Consider the following 21,706-nt stretch of genomic DNA (forward strand, 5'->3'; position numbering starts at 1 on the left):
TCTTTTAAATGCTCTTTCAGGCGAGGAAAACTTTTATAGAAGCACACTTCTCCATGGATTATGTTACTACACTTACCATTTCAGAAATGTGGTTTTGATATCGTTTGGAGTTGCAAGAGGGAAGGAAATAAGTCATGAAAAGGTGCAGTGGAAAATGTGCATAACATTTTCTGTGGTGGGAATTATCCTTTAAGCTCGTTTTTATTGAACTTTGAACCTGATTTTTCTTTTCAGAAGAGGCCTAAAAAGTAAATTTTTTTTTAATATAAGTTAAAAACGCTAAATATTCCATAACCAGACACAAAAACACCTCATACGTGATCTTTGTCTCTTGGTTTCATTTTCAAAGCTAAACAGAAAGATTGATCCACTGTTGACTGAAGCTGAAGTGACAGGATAAACTCCAAGGCCCAAAAAACAAGAAACCCATCCAATATTTATTTATGAATGCTTTTTATTATTTAATCGCAGCATTTTACTCAAACAGAAAACACAAAAAATAAACCGTAGTTGTTCTTTTTTAATTTGTACATAAATTGATTCATTCTCATACACACATGAAGTATCAAAACCAAACAAAATTAAACAGTCATTCGCGTACTACCGATCTAAATTCCCTTTTGTTCAAAAACAACAAAAAAAAAAGAAATATTAATATTATAATAGGAAAACCAAACAAATATTTACAAAGTCTTCTGTTCATAAAACTACAGTTATGTACACAGTCGGTGGTCAGCGCTCCCTGCTTCAGAGAGACCAGAGAACTTGTTTCCTTGGGAAGGAAAAACTTAAAAAATATCAAATCATAGCGTTGAAATACCAGGATGTGTCTCCCCTAAATAAACACATAGAACTCTTCATGCTTGTTTTAACCCCCTTGGTGTACCAGATGGGTGGGGTTTGCAGCATCAGCACAATCTAAACAGCGTAAACCACAGAAAAATATCCAAAATTGACTTGTGATTGTCTAAACTTGTATTCTGCTGTGTGGCGAACGTCTCCCATCTGTTCCCACAGGCAGGTTAAAAAAAATGCTAAGAATTATTTGCACACACTGTTTGACCCTGGTGTGGTATTAAAGGAAAAATCCACCTTCCAATACTCTGACAGTTACAAATCATCAATCTGTGACATTCAGTTCATTCCAGCAGTGATTTTGTGATGAAGTTTTGTCACCAAACTACATCAAAGTACATCACCAATAACTGTTTTTTTTAACTGTCTCACAATGTTTTAAGGTGGAGTTTTTCCTTTAAATATGCCTAAAAAAACACATTACACACAGCACAACTAGTACATGCAGTGTGATTTCTCAATACGTTCCTACATGTTGAGATTGGGGCAACACATCCTGTGATATCTGAACAAATTCTTTTGAGGAACGAAGTGCTAGAAACAGAGCGAGGAGTCTGTCTGAGGAGCGAAAACAGTCTGGAGTGAAATCTAAAACGGTGAGATCAGCGAAATCTTAATCAGCAAATGAGTTAGTTAATATCTTTTGTTGTAATTTAGCAAATTTGGCCATAACATACTGTACAGATTCAACCCAATCAAGAGTTTTATGCTTCATTAGTCTCAACTAACTGATGTGATGGTTCAACGTCGGGGTGGTAGACCATGATGCACTGCAAACACTGCCATTTTGGACCAAGTGTTTCATGACTTCTGATTGGTGGAGGAGCAGACTACACGTCTTGACTCTCACCCAAAAATGTGGAAAAAGAGGAGACAGGCAAGTATTGCTTTTAAAGAAAGCTTCAGGATGTTTATAGTCTGTCTTATTGATCACTGAATCAGCTCCGTCACTTGGTGGTTTTGTTTTCTGTTGCCATTTGTTTGCAGTTTCATCTGCTGCAGCTCCACTTCCCTCCATCAGCTGTAATAGCGATAGTAAGAATAAGTAATAGAATAGGGTGGAAGGGCTTGTATGTCAGTAATCTTGTCTCTCCAGGCTTGGTTTAGATTTACAAACCAAACCATGTGTTCAAACGCTCTGCATGAGGATAATGTCAGCACAGACAAACTGGCGTGCATGTTGCATGGTAGAAAAAAAACAAAAACTACAGTGTGTCAGTTAGAGGCCAATTTGGACTTTGACAGAGCAATAACAACTGAGACTCTTTCAGGTAGATCGACTTGCAGAAAACAGATGAACTGGAATGATAAACACACGATACAGGAGGAGTTTCATTCCAAAATGAGGTTTGAAAAAAGCGACACCTGCTCTTACAAAATGACTGATAGCACAAAATTAAAACAAATTCTGTTTTTTTTTTTTTTTTTTTTAAACATAGTAGGAATCCAAAGTCTGTGGTTGACAAAATGATAATATTTTTAGACTGGATCTTCTGTGCTTTAGAGATATTCAATAGATAGATAGGTGATGTTTTTATTTTCCTGAATGGACATATAGCTTTTTGGAATAAAACTCTTCTTATGGAAACCTCAGATGGACAAACAGAGTATAAAAGAATAAGATAATTAAAGGATTAGTGTGGGCTGATAGGAGTGAAGCTCCAGTTTCAAAGGTCAGCCTTTCTTCACACCGACACCAAGCCTCCTCACAGTGATGATATTTACTGACAAACAGCATGTGAAGAGTTTCATTCCAAAATGGGATAAATATAAAAAAAGACACCTACTCTGACTTAGTGGTTGCTGGGTTGAAAGAGAAACACGCTATGCATCATTTTCAGCCCTTTGCTTATAAAAGGTGACTGAAGGATTTCAGGTAGCACCAATTTTCTCTAAAATATAGATAATTCAGTCTGTAAAAGTGCTATTTTGCCAACCACTAATGCAGATTACGCACCATCTTTTGCAAACGACTATAATTTGTTTTTGTTTTTTTTTTCTTGTATGAGCAGATGCCACTTTTTCCAGACAGTGGATGTTTTCTTTCATGGAATCAAACTCTTCATTTGTTCTGTGCAGTCCAGCATGCTGTTCACATTTTTTTCCTCCTCCTAATTCCTGTTGTTGGCAAAGAGAGCAATCTACTCTGGACGTCCCAACCTGGAACCAGGAGGGTGGGTTCAGAACAACAGATTCAACCTCCAGGACTGACTCCGCAATTAAAAACACATAAAAAGGTACAGACTCCAGTGCAAGGCTAATTTAGTGTACCAGTCATGCTGTACATAAAAACAACCAGGAAAACAAACTGATTACATAACAAGTCTACCCACCCATCTCTCTCTCTCTCTCTCTCTCTCTCTCTGAACAAATACAGCAGAGCGAGAAGGGAGAGAAAAAAAAGAACTGAATAGAAACTGCAAGCCAACCGCAAACTGTCATCAAAGGAGCTTGGTCGCCGTGACAACCGGCAATGTCATGGATACAAACATTGGCAAATCGCTCTGTTCTCTGGGCTCGACAGGTATTACCTGTGCGGAAATAGGCATTACTAGGCGATCATTAACTTTTCCATAGAAAGTTCTGCAATAGTTTCTGTTGATTATTTATTTACTAATTTTCCCCGCAGGAAGATTATGTCGCAAGGAAGTTTCAACCATCATCGACATGGAATATTAATAATATTAACATCAGGTGTAAAAAAAAAAAAAAAAAAAGTCAAGTATAAATCTCAATACATTCGTTGTATTTTTCAGACACACATATACACACAGATATAAACAAATATTTACAGAACAAAGAGGTGAGGACACGCTCCCCGCCTTCTCTCTCCAACTCCGCTTGAAAGTTCGTACCTCAAATGACAAATGATGATGATGATGATGATGGTGGTGGTGGTGGTGGTGGTGGTGGTGGTGACGAAGTTGGCAGCGAATTTGTAGGAAAAGCAATATTTCATGTTGTTTGGAGAAGAAAAAAACTTTTCAGGATGAAATCTGAGTCCCCAAATGCATCGTGGGAGCTTGACACCACAGTTCTGATCACTGCAATAGTTGTAATGTAATGTACGTGAAGTGTGTGTGTGTGTAGCATGTTAGCATCTGTGTTGCATGACTGCACAGTATGCTTTAGTGTATAGTTATGTATGTTTACATACTGTATGTACTGTGTGAGTGTTTATATAGTGTGTGTGACCGGTGCATGTTTTAAAGGAATATACCAAGCTTCTCAGTTTACCTGTTAAGTGATGAGAACAGACACCAAAATCATCCACGTGTCCCCGGTAGATCATTCACTCAACTTTTAGCTGCAGTTTTGTGAAACTAACTGCTGTAAAACTAAACGGTAAGTCATCTTAAATTATATGTGGCTAATTCCGGCAGTTTTGTGTAGCTGATTGGTAAGATTTACATGAAATATGCTATAAAAATAACATACTGTTTTGAACTAGCAGGGACTACTTTCCCTGTTTCCACAGGAAGATAGATTGGGAAGTGAACTCACCGAGCAGCGGATGAATACGTGTTGGTTCATTTTTTATGAATCTTATGAATAAAAAACACTGATAACTTTTATCACTAAACGGTCAGTCTTCTTACTTTGGATAATGCTTCTATCACAACGTAGTGAATGCTAAAGTGTTAGCATGGAGCAACAGAGTGAATAATTTGCTGGGACAATCTCACAAAAACTTGGTGTATTCCTTCAATGCTGTTACGGTCAGGTAGTTGTCATGTATGTATGTATACTGCGTGTGTGTGTGTGTGTGTGTGTGTGTGTGTGTGTGTGTGAGTTAATTCTGGTGGCGCTTCATGTGCAGGGCCAGGTGGTCGGAGCGGGAGAAGCAGCGGCTGCAGGCGACGCACTTGAAGGGTTTGGCCCCGGTGTGTTTCCGGTAGTGCCGGGTCAGCTCGTCCGACCGGGCGAAGCGCCAGTCGCAGCCGTCCCAGGTGCAGCGGTACGGCTTCTCACCTGCAGGACAGAGGAGGAGAAACCATACTTAATACTTACGTCATTTTTGTAAACAACAACATCTTTCTTTTAACCTGTATTTATCCAGAGAAAGTCTACTGGCCCTGATTCACTTTCATACAGTTCCATGTTGTTGCCCAGTACAGCCACAGTCTTCTGCTGTCTGCTGGAGCAGTAGGGGGCTCAGTGCCTTGCTCAACAGCACCTCGACAGGGCCGTCCTGGGTTTGAATCTGGCCTAGGACCTTTGTCGCATGTCTTGCCCCTCCCTCCTTCCCAATGTTTCCTGTCTCTCTCCACTTTCACCTCTCAAATAAAGATAAAAATGCCCAAAAAATATGTGAAGGGAGAGCGTTATTTATTCATTTTCTCCACCCACTTTTTCTAGCCGGTCCGGAAATTTGAACTGGCGATCTTCCAGTCATAAGCCCACGCTCTAACCTCTGAGCAACTGCCGCCCCCACATCGAACATTTATATATTTATGAGATAAGACCATGAGCCAAAAGGTGACACGATGCTACAATCACATCAGGAACAAAACAACCCACTAACTTTGAGGACAGCAGATGAGGATTTTGTTCCCAAATGAAAAAAGTGACACCGTCTCTTAGTAGGTAACTTGAAGTCACAATGAAACGGCATTTTGAGAGCGTCTTGCTTTCTTAATGTGATGTATTTCCTGTTGAAACAGGATGTTGGGGCGGGACATAGCGCAGGGAGGGATCAATCAAAAGTCTAAAACCAATGGGAGATCAGTTAGTGAGAGAAAGGCAGTTTGATTTGATGGGAGGAGTGAAGTCATCAGAGAAGATTTTGTTTTCCAAGAAGTAAAAGTAATGTGATTTTGATATAAAAACAGGTCAAATAGGTGTATGGTATGATTGAATGAGCTAAAAATGCGAAATAGTAATTTTTAATTTCAGCGTGACTTTAAATATTTGGTTGTCAATATGATAACACTTTAACAGACTGGATCCTCTGTGTGTTGGAGATGTACTGACTGAGAAACGTCAGGTAAAGTCTGATCAAAGTTTGATGAAACTTGGGGAAATTATGTATTTCACCACGTTGTTGTGGCATTTTCAAAATCTACACTTGACTACAGGTCAGAACAAGGAGACGTGTTTGTTCCAGGTTGGCCCAGAGGCGGTCTGCATCACTCGCTGGGGACGACCTGTGTACTGCTCCTTTGTTTTTCATTAAATGGCTATAAAGCGCCTTGCAAATGAACACCTCATATAATTCCTCGAGTCTGACGCTGAGAGAAATATCTCATAGGAAAGAAATGCCGAATGTTTCCTTCAATCCAAATCAAGAGGAAGCGTTTCAACCCCGTCAAACCTGCACAAATTCCAACACACCATGGCGCTAACATTTAACAGAGCAACCTGAAGGACTGAGTGAGAAAATGTGTGTGTGTGTGTCTTAATGTCTGTCTCTCTGAATGTGTGTGTGTGTGTGTGTGGGCCTGCCAAGTGAACAAGGATGGACCTGCATGTAGCTGTGTTTCTAAGGGGAACGAATCGCTATCAGGGCATTTTTAAATGGCAGTTATGAGTGTAGGCGAGCGAGTATGTGCTTGCGGTTTGTACAGCTCCCTACTGTAAACACTCCACTCATTTCCATGAAGCTGAACAGCGCGATAAGATCGGACTGTGCTAGGTTTGAGACAATGGACCAAACCATTGTGTCACTGGCCACACACACACACACACACACAGTCCAACGAATGCATAACGAGATGCCGGCGTTGTTTTGCTGCACCTCGTCAATGGAGCGGCAGAGTAACTCATACACACCTTTATTTACCCAGAGATATTTCTAGCTATTAAGCCAAGTATGTGTATTTGTGAGAGAGAGGGAGAGGGAGAAAGAGAGAGAGAGAGAGAGACCATATCGCTGCTGTCACGGAAAACCCTCGTAACTCTAATTCCAGTGATTTTCATGTCTTTACTTGAATCAACAGAGCGTGCGGTCGTGGCCCATGAAAGCCATTCAGAAGCCATCGCAGAATTTAAAAAATGCACGGTCGCCCGCCTCAAAAGGCTTTTCTAAATTCCTGAAAAGTTGACTTCTGGGCCGATGTCGTTTTAGGATCTGACAGCAGTGATGTGTGTGTGTGTGTGTGTGCGTGTCATATTATACTCGTTCTGCCAAATTAAGTGGAGGGGTAACAGACACACCTTTATTTACACAGTTGCATTTGTCACTATCAGAACAAGTATGTATAAGTGTGTGTGTGGGCGGGCGGGTGGAGAGAGACAATGAGGGAGAACGAGAGAGAGAGAGAAAGGGAGCGATTATAAAACTGCTTTTATTTGGGTTTTTTTATTTGACAGAAGAGACTTTTTGGAGATTAAAGGTTTTGATTTAAAAGTTAACAAGTTCGGTGTGTATGTGTGAGTGTGTGTGTGTGTGTGTGTGTGGTCAATGCTGGTTCACCTGTGTATTCTCTTTGGGTGGGACGGGTCAACATAGGCACTGAAATTCTTTTGACTATGACTATGCTATATTAGATAATGCAACATCACCGCTGGCCTCAACTCAACATGTTTTGACATGCTGGAGCCAGCAGCTCCTTCAGCCAATCAGAGCGTTTCTGTAGTTTCCTACTTCATCACCAAGAACATTTGCATTTTCCCCAGCGAGCAGCAAACCAGGCAAGCGTCTTAAAATGTGCTCTTGTGTGTTCTTGTGTCCCCCAATGACGCGTTGGTCGTAATATCTAACAGCTGAAGTACAATTCCAAAACAAAAGAGTGCAAGGACAGAGGACGGATAAAGATCCCTGAGTTTACAGCTGAGGAAGCGTCAGACGGCGACTCGACCGACGAGAACGAAGCCCCAAGATTCATTGCGAGAACGATGCATCACGTCCAAACAGCGCAACAGTCTACAGTCTAGCCTTTCAAACAGATGGGAAAATGAACAGCTGTGGGTCTTAAATAACCAAACGCACGACATCAAGCGCACAGCCCATCATTAACTGTAGTTAATTCTTCTTGACAAGTTTGTTCTCTCCAGGAAAACTTGGGAGGAACGTTCTCCAACAGAACTCAAATATTGACTTGGCATTTTTGGATTTGAGATTAGCTTAGCTGCTTTAGCACCTTAGCCAAATAGTCTGTTAGCCAACTAGCTAGCTGCCATATTGGGCTGAAAGTAGCAGGAAAGAGAAATATATTAAAGAAATGTAACCCTAACCCTGAATAAAGTGAAGAGAACACAATTATCCGGTTTGGACTGCATTAATATTGAAGAGACTCAGTTGGGTTAACATTAGCTACCTAACTAGCTAATGGAGGACACTTGGCTAAAATACAAAGACAGCAAAAGACATTTGCTGTAGGCATACATGCAGTTAGCTAATCTCAGATTTCAAAGCAAATTATCTTTGGTAGTTACAATCATAATCTTCTAATAATAACTGAAACAATCTGATTGCCTGCGATTTGTTTGCTAAAGTAGGCGTATGCCCAAACAACGTTGAGTTGAGGCCACTGGCAACTTGATAAAACCAAGATGTGCATTAGAAAATATTTGACGGGTTTTGTTCCAAAATACTCAAATGTTAAAAAAATGTTGCTACCTGAAATTCCTTAGTCAATATTTCAAAAACAAAGATGATTGAATTTTGTAAGAAAAGATCTTAAGTGGTCTCACAACTTATAAATGAACCTATAATGTGCTTTACTGTCATACCACCAATCAGAGTATGTGTCAGCTTTGTGAAATGGTGGATCTCTTGTTTTGGAATGAAACTCTTCACTTGATAATTAAAATGTCTCTACCACTGACTCTTGCACTCCTCACTAGTGGTTGCATACTGTTGATCTAGGAACTAAAGCTGGTTCCACTGCTGTATTAACTGTATTGGCTCTGGATAAGAGTGTCAACTAAATGGCTAAAATGTAAACTGTAAATTCAAAGAACAGCGAGGCAAGTCAATCTGCCCTGACGCTTATCCCACCACACCCAGACTGACACTGACGTTTCTCTGCTGTGCCACAATGTGCTGTTGCCAAACAGTCAGCTAATCATCAATCATCAATCATCGTCTGCACACAGCAGGGAAAAAATCATAGCCAATGTGGAAGTTAATGTCTCAGAATCAACAAAACTGAACTGAAAAGGAAATAAAACTCATAAGTTGAGGGGAAGGACCAAAAATAGAAGAGTTTATTTCCATAACATAATAAAGAAAACGTTATCAATGCATTTTGGGGGGAAAAGGCATTATCTAGAGTTCATCATTCAATATTTCTAAGATATAAAGGATCCAGTCTGTAAATGTGTTACTATTTTGTCAACCAAGGACTAAATATCCTTTAAAAAAGTTACTATCCTTTAAAAAAAAACGACCTAAAATCATTTTAATGTTAAGCTATCACCCTTTTTGTAAGAGTACATGTCACTTTTTTCAATAAAAAAGTGGAGTGTAACACTTCAATTGCCTGTGGGGACCAGCTAACTGTACTGTATATATTTAATAAACTTCAGTCCCACAGAACTAGATTTCTCAGTTGGGTCTTGGGGCTGAAAATCCTTGAAGAAGTCATTCTACAGAGGGAGTGTGACTGTTCTTTGCCGTTTGGTTCATCAAGCGCTCATTACCAGCATGGGCCCCATTAGTGCTGATTAGATAGCTGCTGCTATTGATCATCAATCACTTACTGACAACCATTAGTGAAGCAGGGGGTCCAAAGAGCACAGGGGGGCAAAAGGTGACAGGGAAACACTTTTATATGGTCATACAGAGAGTGTGTGTGTGTGCGTGTGTGTGTGTGTGTGTTTGCAGTTAATGTCTGCATGCATGTATGTGAGCGTAAATGTGAAGGGTTTTATCCCAAAATGTTTACAACGCTGACCAATGGCTTTATTTTAAGAAAAACAACAAACACACTTCCAATTTCATGGGTAATATTACAAAAATATCTCATCCACAATAATGTGACTATTTTTCAAACAAATGCCTCAAGATGGCGAATAACGTAAATGATAATTCACAAATGTTTTAGGGTGAAGAGTAAAGAGTAGGTGTCCTTTTCCCCCACAAATGGTGAATATCCTGTGGGCACCTTTGGGTGCAATTTAAAAAAAATGACAATTATGACTAGCCAGATAGAATAAAGGCTTTTAAACGTATGTTTGGAGTGCAGCAGATTTCTCTTTTTGCTCATGATTACCAGAGAACATTTTTTATCCAAAGAGCGCCCAGCATACACAGGAGGAGTGTCCCATTTTTAAATATCCCATTTTTAAAATAAACCACTCTTCGTGCGTGTGTGTGTGTGTGTGTGTGTGTGTGTGTGTGTGTGTGTAGAGGTATAGTACAAATGTCTGTCGGCCTGCAGGTGTGTTTGGTTTTGCTTCCGGGGTCAAAAGCACAACCGCCTCCCTCAGACTATTATCCCCCGAGTGCTGGCAAACAGGCTGGTGAAACAGGACACACACACACACACAGAACAAACACACTTCCCGGGTTTATCCCTAAACAAGCTGCCAAAAAGGTCAGGTGCAAGTGCTTGTTGTCTTTAAGAGGGAACCCCCCCCTTCCCCCTTCCCCCGTCCATCTATACATTCCTGCTCCCATCCAAGTTTTTCGGATGAAAATCATCCACGTGTCCCCAGTAGATCGTTGGCTCTGGAGCTCCATGCTAACACTTTAGCATTCACTATGTTGAGTGATAGGCAACTAGCATTATATAGCATTAACTAGCATAACATTAACTCAATATAGCTGATGTAGCCAGGTGTATTTCAGGTGAGCGACCGCGTATTCATCCACCGCAAAATCCCATCAGCCACTACCTTCACTTCCTATGGAAACAGGGAAAGTAGTTCCTGGTAGTTCATAACAGTAAAGTATTTTTGTCTCGTTTGGGGAAATTTTTACCAATCTCCTACACAAAACAGTCAGGCTTGGCCGCATATCATTTAAGATGATTCACCATTTAGCTTTAGAGCTGCTACAAGTTCTCATTTTCTCACTTTTGAGATCATGCTAGTCGCCTACTATCACTCAACACAGTGGATGCTAAAGTGTTAGCATGGAGTGCTGGAATGAAAGATCTTCCAGGGACACATGGATGATTTTGGTGTCTGTGTTCACGTCACTCAACAGGTCAGTTGATCAACGGGCCGATCTCCCAAAAACTTTCCTTCAAACTGAAGGCATCAGGCTGGATCGTCATTACAGACATTTGTACACAACAGACAGCAGGTATTTGGTCAGGTAGCTGATTAGAAACGGCCAAACCATTATCTCTCTCTCAAACACACACACACACACACACACACACACAGGCTAATGTACTTTGAGTGCATGCATGGACACGTCATAGACCGTAATGGACAAACACACACAAACAAAGCACACACACACACACACACACACACACACACACACACTAAGACCAGTGTGTAGAAGGAGTCTATAGGAGCCTCAGGTCCTGAAGCTCTAGATTGGTTTTATTCCAAAATGAAGTTTATTCCAGAATGAATAAAAGAAAACTAAATAGAAAAGACTTCAGTTGCCTCCTCTTGCTTAGAAAGTGTGGTGATGTGTTTTAATCTCATGCTATCAATCGTTTTGTGACTGTCGGCGTCACTTTTTATTGCACAGTGAACATCTAGTTTTAGATTTAAACGAGACACTTTGATTTTCAGAGTAACATGATGAAATTCTGTGTGTTAAAATTCTACTTGAGTGACTAATTTTTAGGTATTAACTCTGACTTCCTTGGATACGTTTGATTACAAACCTGAAAAAACAACATTGCTTTACTACAAAGTTTAAAAACAGGAAAGTGTCCATGATGTTTATTTTTCTAACTTAACAGCCATTTGTTTGTCTGTAAATAACCATTTGCATTTCTTCTAACATGAATTTACATTTATTGGTGACTTATAGTGGGTGCAATAGTAGAATAAGCTTCAATTCCTACATCAACAATACTGGAGGCAACAAATAGTAAGGAGCACAACATATACAGATACAACAAAATATTCCCATGATCCTCGAATGATCATGAATCATTAAGAAATGTTTGTTAAGGAAATAAAGAGAGCTGAGGAGAAACGGCAGATTTTCAAACAACATGTGCAATATTTCTTCTAATTCACGCCACGTCATAAATGACAATATATGGGATACAATATGACAGAATACAATAATAACATTTTATAACCGTCTCTGCAGGGTTTTACTGAGTCAAAGAGCAAACACTTTCAGGCTCTCCAGGACGCCCATAAACTCTTTGTGGACCTCTTAGCTTTATCAGTTCAGTTAGTGTTTGTGAAGAGGGCTGGAGGGTTCCCTAATCAGGCTGATAGCACTGCACACACACACACACACACACACACACACACACACACACACACACACACTCACACACACACGCAAACACACACTCTAACACAAATACATCTGTCAACGTGCAGAGATCAAATGGCTGTTGTTGCCACGGTCAAGGTTGGCCCCCCGTACCTTCAGATTGTTATGATAGCGGAGCTGTGAATTACCGGAGATAGTGATGCACTCGAACTGCTCGCAGGCATCAAGTTCAATCTGGACTTTCGAAACTGTTTGTTTTTGGCACCTTTGCCTTCTTTCTTTTCTTTTTTCCCCTCTCTCGCTTGCTCTATTTCAGCGACGCCCCGCTTCACATCCACACAGGTCAATACCAAGAGTGAAGTAACTGATTACATTTACTCATGTTACTGTAATTGAGTAGCTTTTTTATGCTTTTTTTGTTATTTTATGATTGTGTGTCTCTCCATCAGCAGCAGAAACTGGATCAACGTAAACTGACAAACTGTGGATCCATTCGCAGTGAGAAGAGGAATCTGACTTTACTTTGTTTCTGCACTTTATTTTGTCATTTCTCTGAGGACATTTTAAATCAGACACTAGATTTTTACTGCAGTACTTTTACTTCTACTTGAGTAAAATATCAGCAAATAACAGTACTTCTACTTGAGCAGGACATTGTAGTACTCTTTCCTCTCTCCTTTCCTTTCCTCACTCACAGCTGGAAGCCGTCCAGTATACAGCCAGCTGGTCACAGAGAGAGTTAATTCCCTCAAGCTGCAACAGGGATTCAAACCGACAACCTGCCTCTCTAAGCTCCAGTCTGCTGCCGTTCCCACAGAACTATAAGAGTGAAGCAGGAGTGTATTTACAGGGAAAATGTGATCTGGCTTGCTGGATGTTGCTACGCGACGGGGGGATGGAAATTTTTCGGAGTCCGTTGGCCTGCAGATAAAAAGAGCTTCAGACCAGGCTGATCCAGAACTCTCCCCACCAGGCCGTTTGAAAGAACACTGGGACTAATGATAGTGGTTTGTGCAATGCAAAGTGTTCAAAATCGTTAAAGTTGCAATATGCAAATGTTTTTCACATTAAAATAATAAACAAATGGGACTCTGTGAATCCCTCCATGTGCCTGAATGTGGCTTTTCAATGACGTTTGGGACGTTTGAGTGACAGGTGTCGGGGCTGAAACCTGACCAACTGATGGGAAGAAGGGGCGGGGCTAATAATACACCTAGTTGACTCAAGGCAAAAAGTTGCATACTGTAGCTTTAAAAGTTAAAGATTTCACTTTGGTAGCATATTTACATTTTCCTTTACAGATATCTCTATTAACACTAGAAGCTCACAAATCGCCAACAACAACATTGGACCCTCTGGGGACCCGTAGTTAGAATCAGCATCTTATCAGGGAAACCTCGACCAGAGATGATTACTCCAAAATATCAAGCGCTGAATAGGTCACCAATAAAGGCTTTCGTTACAAAATGGGATATCCAACATCTGAAAAAAGTGAGACCTACACTTATAGAATAAAACAAACAGTTAAAACAAATTCTGGTGCATTTTAAGGAATTTTATGTTACGTTTTATGTCCTCGGTTGACAAAATGACACTTTTACAGACTGGATCCTCAATATTTTAGTGATACTGAATGACCAACTTTTTGCAACGATTTTTCCCCACAAAATGGATATTTAGCGTTTTGTAAATTTAAAATCCTCAATGACGTCATTTCATTCTGTGCCCTAGATGCTACTTTTCAACAAGTAGAGTTTTGTCTGTTTGCCAGCGGTGACGGCAGACGTGACGAGGCAGAAAAGTGAATGTGCAAAAGAGATATACACACACACACACACACACACACACACACACACACACTGCTTCCTGTCACTATCGCCCTAGGGAAAAGTCATATATCGCAATCTCACTGAAGTGAAACGAACATAAACGATTTGTCACCACTTCAAAGTTGCCTCGTCGACATGTTGAAGATGACTGACGCAAAACACGGAGGTTACTACTGTTCAGAGGAATGATGATGATGCGTACGGTGAAACCGCTCATTCTTCCTGCCTGACAGAAAACTGCATGCATGGACAGAGAAGCACAAGCGCACGTACACACACACACACACACACACACACACACACACACTGTCGCTGTTGAGTGAAAAGGCCTTAACTCCATCTTAAAATATAAAGCTGTTTTTCTTAATTCCTGAAAAGTCGACACTTTGAAGATGCAGTACGAGGTTTTCCCACCACAACAGATTTATTTAAAACACATAAAGCATAGTAAAAAAAAGAGTATAAAATCCATGCAAATGTAAAAAATATAACTGTGTGTGTGTGTGTGTGCGTACACAGCAATAGTGTGGAAACAATTGGCAAGGTGTTTGGGAGGCAAAAAGTAATCAAAATAGGGAAGCTCCAACTCACAAACAGAAAGAAGGAACTCCTCCAGCCGAAGAAACAGCCTTGAGGAGTCTTTTCTTCCCGTTTGTGTACACAGACACAGACACAGTCACAGACACAGACACAGACACAGTCACACACACAGACACAGACACAGTCACAGACACAGACAAACACACGCTGCGTTTCGCTGACTGCGGCTTCTTCAGGTCCCTTCTGTATAAACACACAACATCCAGTCCTGCAGCTCAGCGGGCAGAGAGACACCCCGCGGCTGAGGTCAGACGCTCCACAGTAGAAACACACTGACTTGTGGTTTTGGGACTAGAGTTCGATGATCGGCCTTTTATTGATTATCAGATATCGGCTGGTCAGCATTGTTTACCGGTGGTGTGACGGGGTTTCCTTCATCGCGAATCATTTTCAGTGTACGGTTTCAAGAGTTTTAGTGTCTCTTGGATTAAATCTTCGATTAAATGGAGGTTTTTCCAGCCTGACAAGAATCAAATCATTAGGGGGAAACATGGATTACTTGTATCTTTTGGCCTGAAAACGGAAAAAATAAAGATATGGAAAATTGGCACCAAATAGCTGTTATCAGCAGCTTTTATACAAAATATTGGTGTCAGAATCGGCCTTTAAAAACTCATATTTGTCCAACTTCAATGCATTTGTAATATGCAGTAAGTCTATCAATCCATCAAATACATACAGCGGTAAAAAAACAGAAGGAAGTCTTGCAGAGGCGTGGGAGGGGGTGGGGTGGGGGGGGGGAGACAGGTTTGTCAGGTCGGGTTCAGAGGCTAAACGCTGCGTGAAGAACCAGGAACAAAAGTCCAGAGTGACAGAGAGAACGGCCTGATGGGAGACGGCCATTCATCCACCCAACACATAATACACAGGATTTGAAAAGAAAATATTGACAAAGAAAGAGAGCAGACTGGTTCATGCTCCCACCTGTCCAGTCAGAGCTGTGGTGAGAAAAAAAAGAAAAAAAAAAAAGATCTTTGTTCATGCTGGGAAAATAACCATGAAACTGACTTTTTGGTAAGACTTTAAATTACAGGCCAGGAATAATTAAGTAATATCCAAGTAAAATAGATGTGATAAGTAGTTATAGTATTAGAATGACTGGTAACTACTGAGTAATATACACAAGTAAAACAAGTTTTTTTTTTTTTTTTTTTAGCAGTAATTGTATAAGATAAGTGGCTCTACCACACACTTTGAAAAATTAGAGTGATGCTGGAGGATCAACTAGTTAAAAATGCACTGATTTGTCTTCCGTTCATTACAGAAAGTGACGACACCTGTTTCATAAGGTTTTCATTTGTTTATAATATAGAATACATACAGTGATACATTATATACCATATCAGTACTGACTATGTACAATATTCACATAGGTACACAAACGTACTCCAGAATAACAACAGAAACAGAACGGGCCTAGTCCGGTAAAAAGCTGCTTTTTTTTACATGTATTTTACATGTATATTAGTAGTTCTAATGCTATAAAGAATTATTACATCTTTACACCATTTTACTTGGAATTACTTAGTTATTTCCAGTCACTACTACATAATAAATGGCCTGTAAACAGTCAGTTCATGACTAAAGACAGATCTGAGGAGTTCTTTTCCAAATATTATCCAATTTGTAAAAAAAATGCAACACCTGAAGCTCTTCATTCAGTATCACTAAAATAAACCAAGGACCGTGACCTGTTATCATTTAAATCAATTCTGTGCGATCAATCATTTTGTAAGAGTAGGTGTCACTTTTTTCAAATGGCAAATATTTCATTTTGGAACAATTTTTCACGTTCATTAATATTAATCTCACTGTCGTTGACCACAGGGGGAGAGTATGTGCTATTCCCTTTTCAGATGGTGTTGGGAGCTACAACCATGAACTGTGTCCAGGCTGGTGTGAGTTCAGATGAAGAGGATTATCATGCAGTGTGTTAAATACACCAACAGGCTTAATCACCCAATTAAGGAAAAAAGAGAGGTAGAACAACAATTAAACCTCCCTACCACCCAGTTTCAATGATATTAATTATATTTAATTATATTTTCATAATGGCTCCACTATTTCATACTGCACACATACTGATATTTTTATATTTTTATTACATTATGTTTATACACATATTTCTCATTTAGTAATCCATATTTAAGTAAGCTATTGTGGCATATTTCCCACCAATACAGTTAACATGTGTTGAAATGGTCCCTAGCTTATGTTTATATAACCTTACATTCTATTTTACTGCTTTATTGTTTTACTTATTGTATTTTCTGGCTTTACTTGCATATTTGATCTTTTTTTCCCTGCTGTATCCTGTTGCTTTTGCTGCTGTTAACGACTAAACTTCCCCACCGGGATCAATAAAGTTTCATCCTATCTACTTGAGACAATGGGGAGATCGATTTTTCTCCTTTGTCATTCATTCACTCATTCATTCATTCATTCATTCATTCATTCATTCATTCATTCATGCATTCTCTCTCTCTCTATCTCTCTGAACATGTTTCAGATGAGTAAATCTCCATGCTGCAGGTCTGAGGCTGCTGGGAAGTCTACAGGTCTCATCTTACAGAAGTGAACGCATCGAAACTGGCCTTCCTCCACTCTACCCCCCCCTCCCCTCCCCTCCCCTCTCCCTCTCCCCCCATCCCTCCCTCCTCCTCTCTCCCTCCTCCTCTTCCCTCCCTCCCTCCTCCCTCCTCTGAAAAGGGACTGAAAAGCAGGAGTAACTGGTTTGGCCTTCACCATAATTGCGTGTCTTCCCTCTTTTTTTCCCCCTCCTCCCTCCCTCCCTCCCTCCCTCCCTCCTTTGTTCTCTCTCTGGGGAAGCGGGGCAGGACAGGCTCGGGCATGCAGGAACACGGTGGAGAAAAAAAAAGAAAAACTCTTAAGGAAACTCTTAATGTAGCTTCTTTGTCTTTTATCCTCGTCGATGTTACGTTCTTCATCTCTTATTGTTGTTGCTAGGCGTATCGAAACTGGTTACAAAATGTACAATACACAAAGTGAAGCTAACTGAAGCCACGGCTTGGTGGTTAGAGGGGCGGCTTGTGACTGGAAGGTTGTTGGTATGTTGGTATATTTATTTATTCATGGGTTGATTCATGAAGACACTAGAAATTAAGGGATTTTTCATGCCTTTTGTGCAGGTTTACAGGGTTGTTAATGAGTTTTTAATGGAAAGTTCCTGTCTACCTGAATTTTACATTGAATTAGAAAGTAAGCAGTCAAACATTAAGGGGTCTTTAAAGTGGAATGAATTAAGGGGTGAATTAATGTAAATGTAAGGTTATTTTAAGGGATTACTGGTTTGTAGAGGAGAGAGTAAAGGAAAGTAAAGGCATATACTGTATGTAGTGTGACTTCAACACATAAGTGAGGACTTCAGATAAACACAACAGTTATCAAATTAGCAGCAATCTCGACAACAACAACCACAACAATTGCTTGAATTTAGCAGGGAAGATAGTTAGCTAGCGAGCTGCTAGCTAGCTAACTAGGCAGCTAGCAATAATGTGCCAAATATATTAAAATATGAACCTATATCCTTCTGGATTCTTGAAATCCATTTGTCTCTATTATGTTTTTCAGAACAACAGGACAAAGCTGGGCTGTAGACTCACTCTTCCAGGTAGAGTTTCAAAATGGCCGCCGTGTGAATAAGGTCAATAGTCTCCCCTTCCTCCACAACTACCACTGCACCCTTGAGCCAGGCCACTAACCCTCACATGCTCCAGAGAAGCTGCTCAGTGTCCAGCAGCAGAAGACTGCGGTTGTTCAGTGTGAATTTGTGTCACTGTGTGTTTGTGAAGCAGCGTGTTGCTGAAAGTGTGTTAGGAAAACCTGGCCTGGATTAAGAAAAGTAAATCCCTTAAAGGCTTGATGGGAAAGCTAATGTATATGAGATGGCATCATGGGCAACATCCAACCAAACAAGGACAGAATCTCACAATATGATATTATGGCATAGTAAAAAAGGTCAAACAGCTTTAAGATATTTAAGAAAGATATTTAGGTCCCGCTTCCACAAAATGATGCAGGTAGCAGCTTTGGATGATTACAGACGTCGTTTAATTTTCATTTACACGTTTTGCACGCTGGTGCAGGCCGTTGTATCAACATATAAAGTCAAAATATTTGCAGAAAACCCCTTTTCTTACCTGTGTGCGTCCTCTGGTGGGCCTTCAGATGAGAGCTCTTTGTGTAAACTTTGGTGCATCCTGTAAAGAAATCACAGAGAAAAAGCATGAGTCAGCGTAAATGTGCTCACCTCATATTGCTCTGGGACACAAACTTTACCTCAATGCTCTGTTATCTGAGTTGTTTTTCACCCATGACTCAACGAGAATGATGAAACACCAATGAAGGAACATGAGGTAAGAATATTACACTAATGGAGTCAGATCATTTCACTTGCTTTCAATGCAACTTGGTCTAATGTTATTTTAAACATGTGACACTCGTTTACTGAAAACCAGTGGAAATAAGATTATTCTCTTGTTCTTCGAAAAGTAAAATTTACAGACAGAATACACGATTGGCCTGTTTAGATCGGCATTTTTGCAGTGAGACGCCCCAAACTGTGTATTGACCAAACAAAACGAAGCACCGACCTGGGAAGTCACAGAAGTGGATCCTCCTCTTCTCCAGCTCTGGATTGTTCCGCCTGTTGTACCTGGGACCCGTCAGGACGCCCTGGCCGTGCGTCATCAGCATGGCGTGATGGGACAGTCCCTGCACCTTCAGCCCCCCCAGACGCTGCTGGTAGGGCGGTAGCTGCGGAGACTGGGCCGCCGCGCTCAGCAGCTCGGCCTGCGTGTCGGGGCTTCCCGGCTGGGAGTTGGGGGGCGAGGGCGGCAGGCTGTGGGGCTGGTGATGGGGGGGGTTGGCCGGAGACGGCTGGTAGTACGGGTGGTGGTGCGGCTGCTGGTGCTCGGCCATCACGTAGTCGCCGTTGGCCGTCGTCAGAGCGACGCTGCCGAGGTTCAGCATGGTCCTGCCGCCGGCGGAGCCGGGCGCCGACTGGCCGCTGTGGGAAAGCGTCATGGTGAGGTCGCCGCCGGTGATGGGCATGTGGTAGACTTGGGGCTGGGGGGCCGGGGGGCCGATGTGAAGCTCTGTGTCCAAATTCGGCTGCTGCTGCTGGGGACCGGCGGCCACGCTGACCACGCCGCCGGAGCTCATGTCCGGTTTGATGAAGAGGCTGTTGACCGCGGGCGGCATGCTGAAGACGGAGGTGAAGTCCGGTAAGGCCTGGGTGGCGGCGGGGACGGAGCAGGGCACCTCCAGCCCCGGCTCCGTCTTGATCTGGTGGGCGGACAGCGTCTTGGTGTTGGGCCGGTACAGGCCCGTGCGGAGGTGAGTGGTGCTGGGAAGGATGACGTTGATGTTCAGGCTGTAAGGAGCGGTCGGCTTGTCCTCGGAGAAATACTCGTCGACCACGGAGGCGCTCTCCCGCCGGTACTTCTTGTCACCGGTCACAGTAGCCGGGCCGAGGGGAGCGCCGCTGATCTGAGGGAGGTACTTCTCCATCTCCAAACGAGTCTGAAGGAAGACAGAAGAGAGAAGTGAGGAACAGACTCACCACAATGTCTCTTTACAACATTCAAAACAAACATTACAAACTACAATTCACATAATACCAACCAAGCCTTCAGTCTCAATCATCTCCTAGATAGATAGATTGGATGTAAGAAGGATGGCAAAGGATTTAAAATTTTTGAATGCTGAAGAAAATCCACTTTTTGAAGCTGGTTACCACCCTCGTATACTTGTTGTGATGAAGCAGCAAATGTTAAAGGTACTCAATAGCTCAATGGGAAGTGCATGGTGCTGATATGCTGCATATGTCCTGACGGTACTGTACGGCACTTTGGTTCACATAACATACAGTACAATATGCTGTTTGCTGGATGCTTTTATCCAAACGCCAAGTTCATAACTGGAACAGCTTTGACGGAGCGCCGCAGAAAATGTTGCAGCAACATCATAGTAGCAGCGAATGTATTTGTTTAACACAGACACTGATAGGGCATTTGTTTAACCGCTGTAATTATTTTGTGAGATTAATGGGCAGGAGGCGATGATAAGGTGGTTGAGACATGGCTCAGTTCCACCCAGTGGACAGTTAATAGAGACAAATGAAGAAAACAAAGTGACAGAGGGAGGGAGGCGGGGGAGAAAGAAAGAAAGAAAGAAAGAAAGACGGTTGGAGCGCTGGTGGTACCAGGACTCCCTCCTCCGTCCCTCCATCATCCTCCCCTCCTTCATTCCTCACATTCCTGTTTTCCAGTGGAGCTCGCTGCCCCGGCTGCGGAGCCAAGACGAGGGAAGCGGATTAGGAACGACGGAACCGAAGTTTCACTCGAATTTAAATTTCCGGTTATTCCAACAGTCTAGAGGAGCGTTTCTCAGCCGCGTGCCGCCCCGACCCGAGAGTCTGCAGGTTTTTCATTCCAACCAAACACAACAGCAGCTGAGTTCACCGGCTAGTTCCTCCTCTCTGGTTGAAGGTTTGCCAATCAGTGAAATCAGCTGCTGTTGTGTTTAGTTGGAATGAAAAACCTGCAGACTCTCGGGTCAGCTGATCTCAGGCTGTGGTTACATCTGTTTCAATGCAGCTCATCATAATGGTCAATAAAGTGATAAATAATAAATGATAAATGGGTAGTTAGCATGAGCAGTGATAGCCACCATGGCTGAACAGACAAAGAAAAGAGAAACTCAAACTGCATCAATAGAAAATCCAAGGAGAAAGACGTCACAGTGCTGGACACACTGTTTGAAAACAAACAAACAACAAAACTAAACACGGATCTTGAGGATTAAAACTTTACATAAATTATTGGGGCTATGAACCGGACGCCTCCGATCACAAATGTTTTACTGAATTAAGCCACAACATCGCAGGAGAGGAAACAGCAGCGCTTTCATAAAAAAAAAAGAAAGATGATGGAAAAAAATCAGCAGTTATCGCTTCATCTCGATTGACTGGAATATGTTAAAAGAAAACAAACTGCAGGTGCTGCTGTCTGTCTGACCAAGATGGATCGTGTTTTCTCACCATGATAAGATGGCGAGAGTGACAGTCGATAAAATGATATAAAGGAGAAAG

General features: G+C 41.6%; 1 protein-coding gene across 1 annotated transcript in view; it reads right to left on the reverse strand.

The window, feature by feature from the left end:
• Positions 1 to 500: 500 nt before the first annotated feature.
• The window catches only part of klf5l (Kruppel like factor 5 like), a 37,070-nt gene continuing 15,864 nt past the window's right edge, over positions 501 to 21,706 (reverse strand). Inside the window, exons 2-4 of the mRNA XM_071914078.2 lie at positions 19,206 to 20,136; positions 18,753 to 18,812; positions 501 to 4,827 (exon numbers count right to left, since the gene is read on the reverse strand). Of these exons, the coding sequence (XP_071770179.2) occupies positions 4,649 to 4,827; positions 18,753 to 18,812; positions 19,206 to 20,136 (1,170 nt within the window). The 3' untranslated portion in view covers positions 501 to 4,648. The remainder of the gene's footprint in view (positions 4,828 to 18,752; positions 18,813 to 19,205; positions 20,137 to 21,706) is intronic.

This window comes from Centroberyx gerrardi, chromosome 11, assembly GCF_048128805.1.
Source record: "Centroberyx gerrardi isolate f3 chromosome 11, fCenGer3.hap1.cur.20231027, whole genome shotgun sequence".
Lineage (NCBI taxonomy): Eukaryota > Metazoa > Chordata > Actinopteri > Beryciformes > Berycidae > Centroberyx > Centroberyx gerrardi.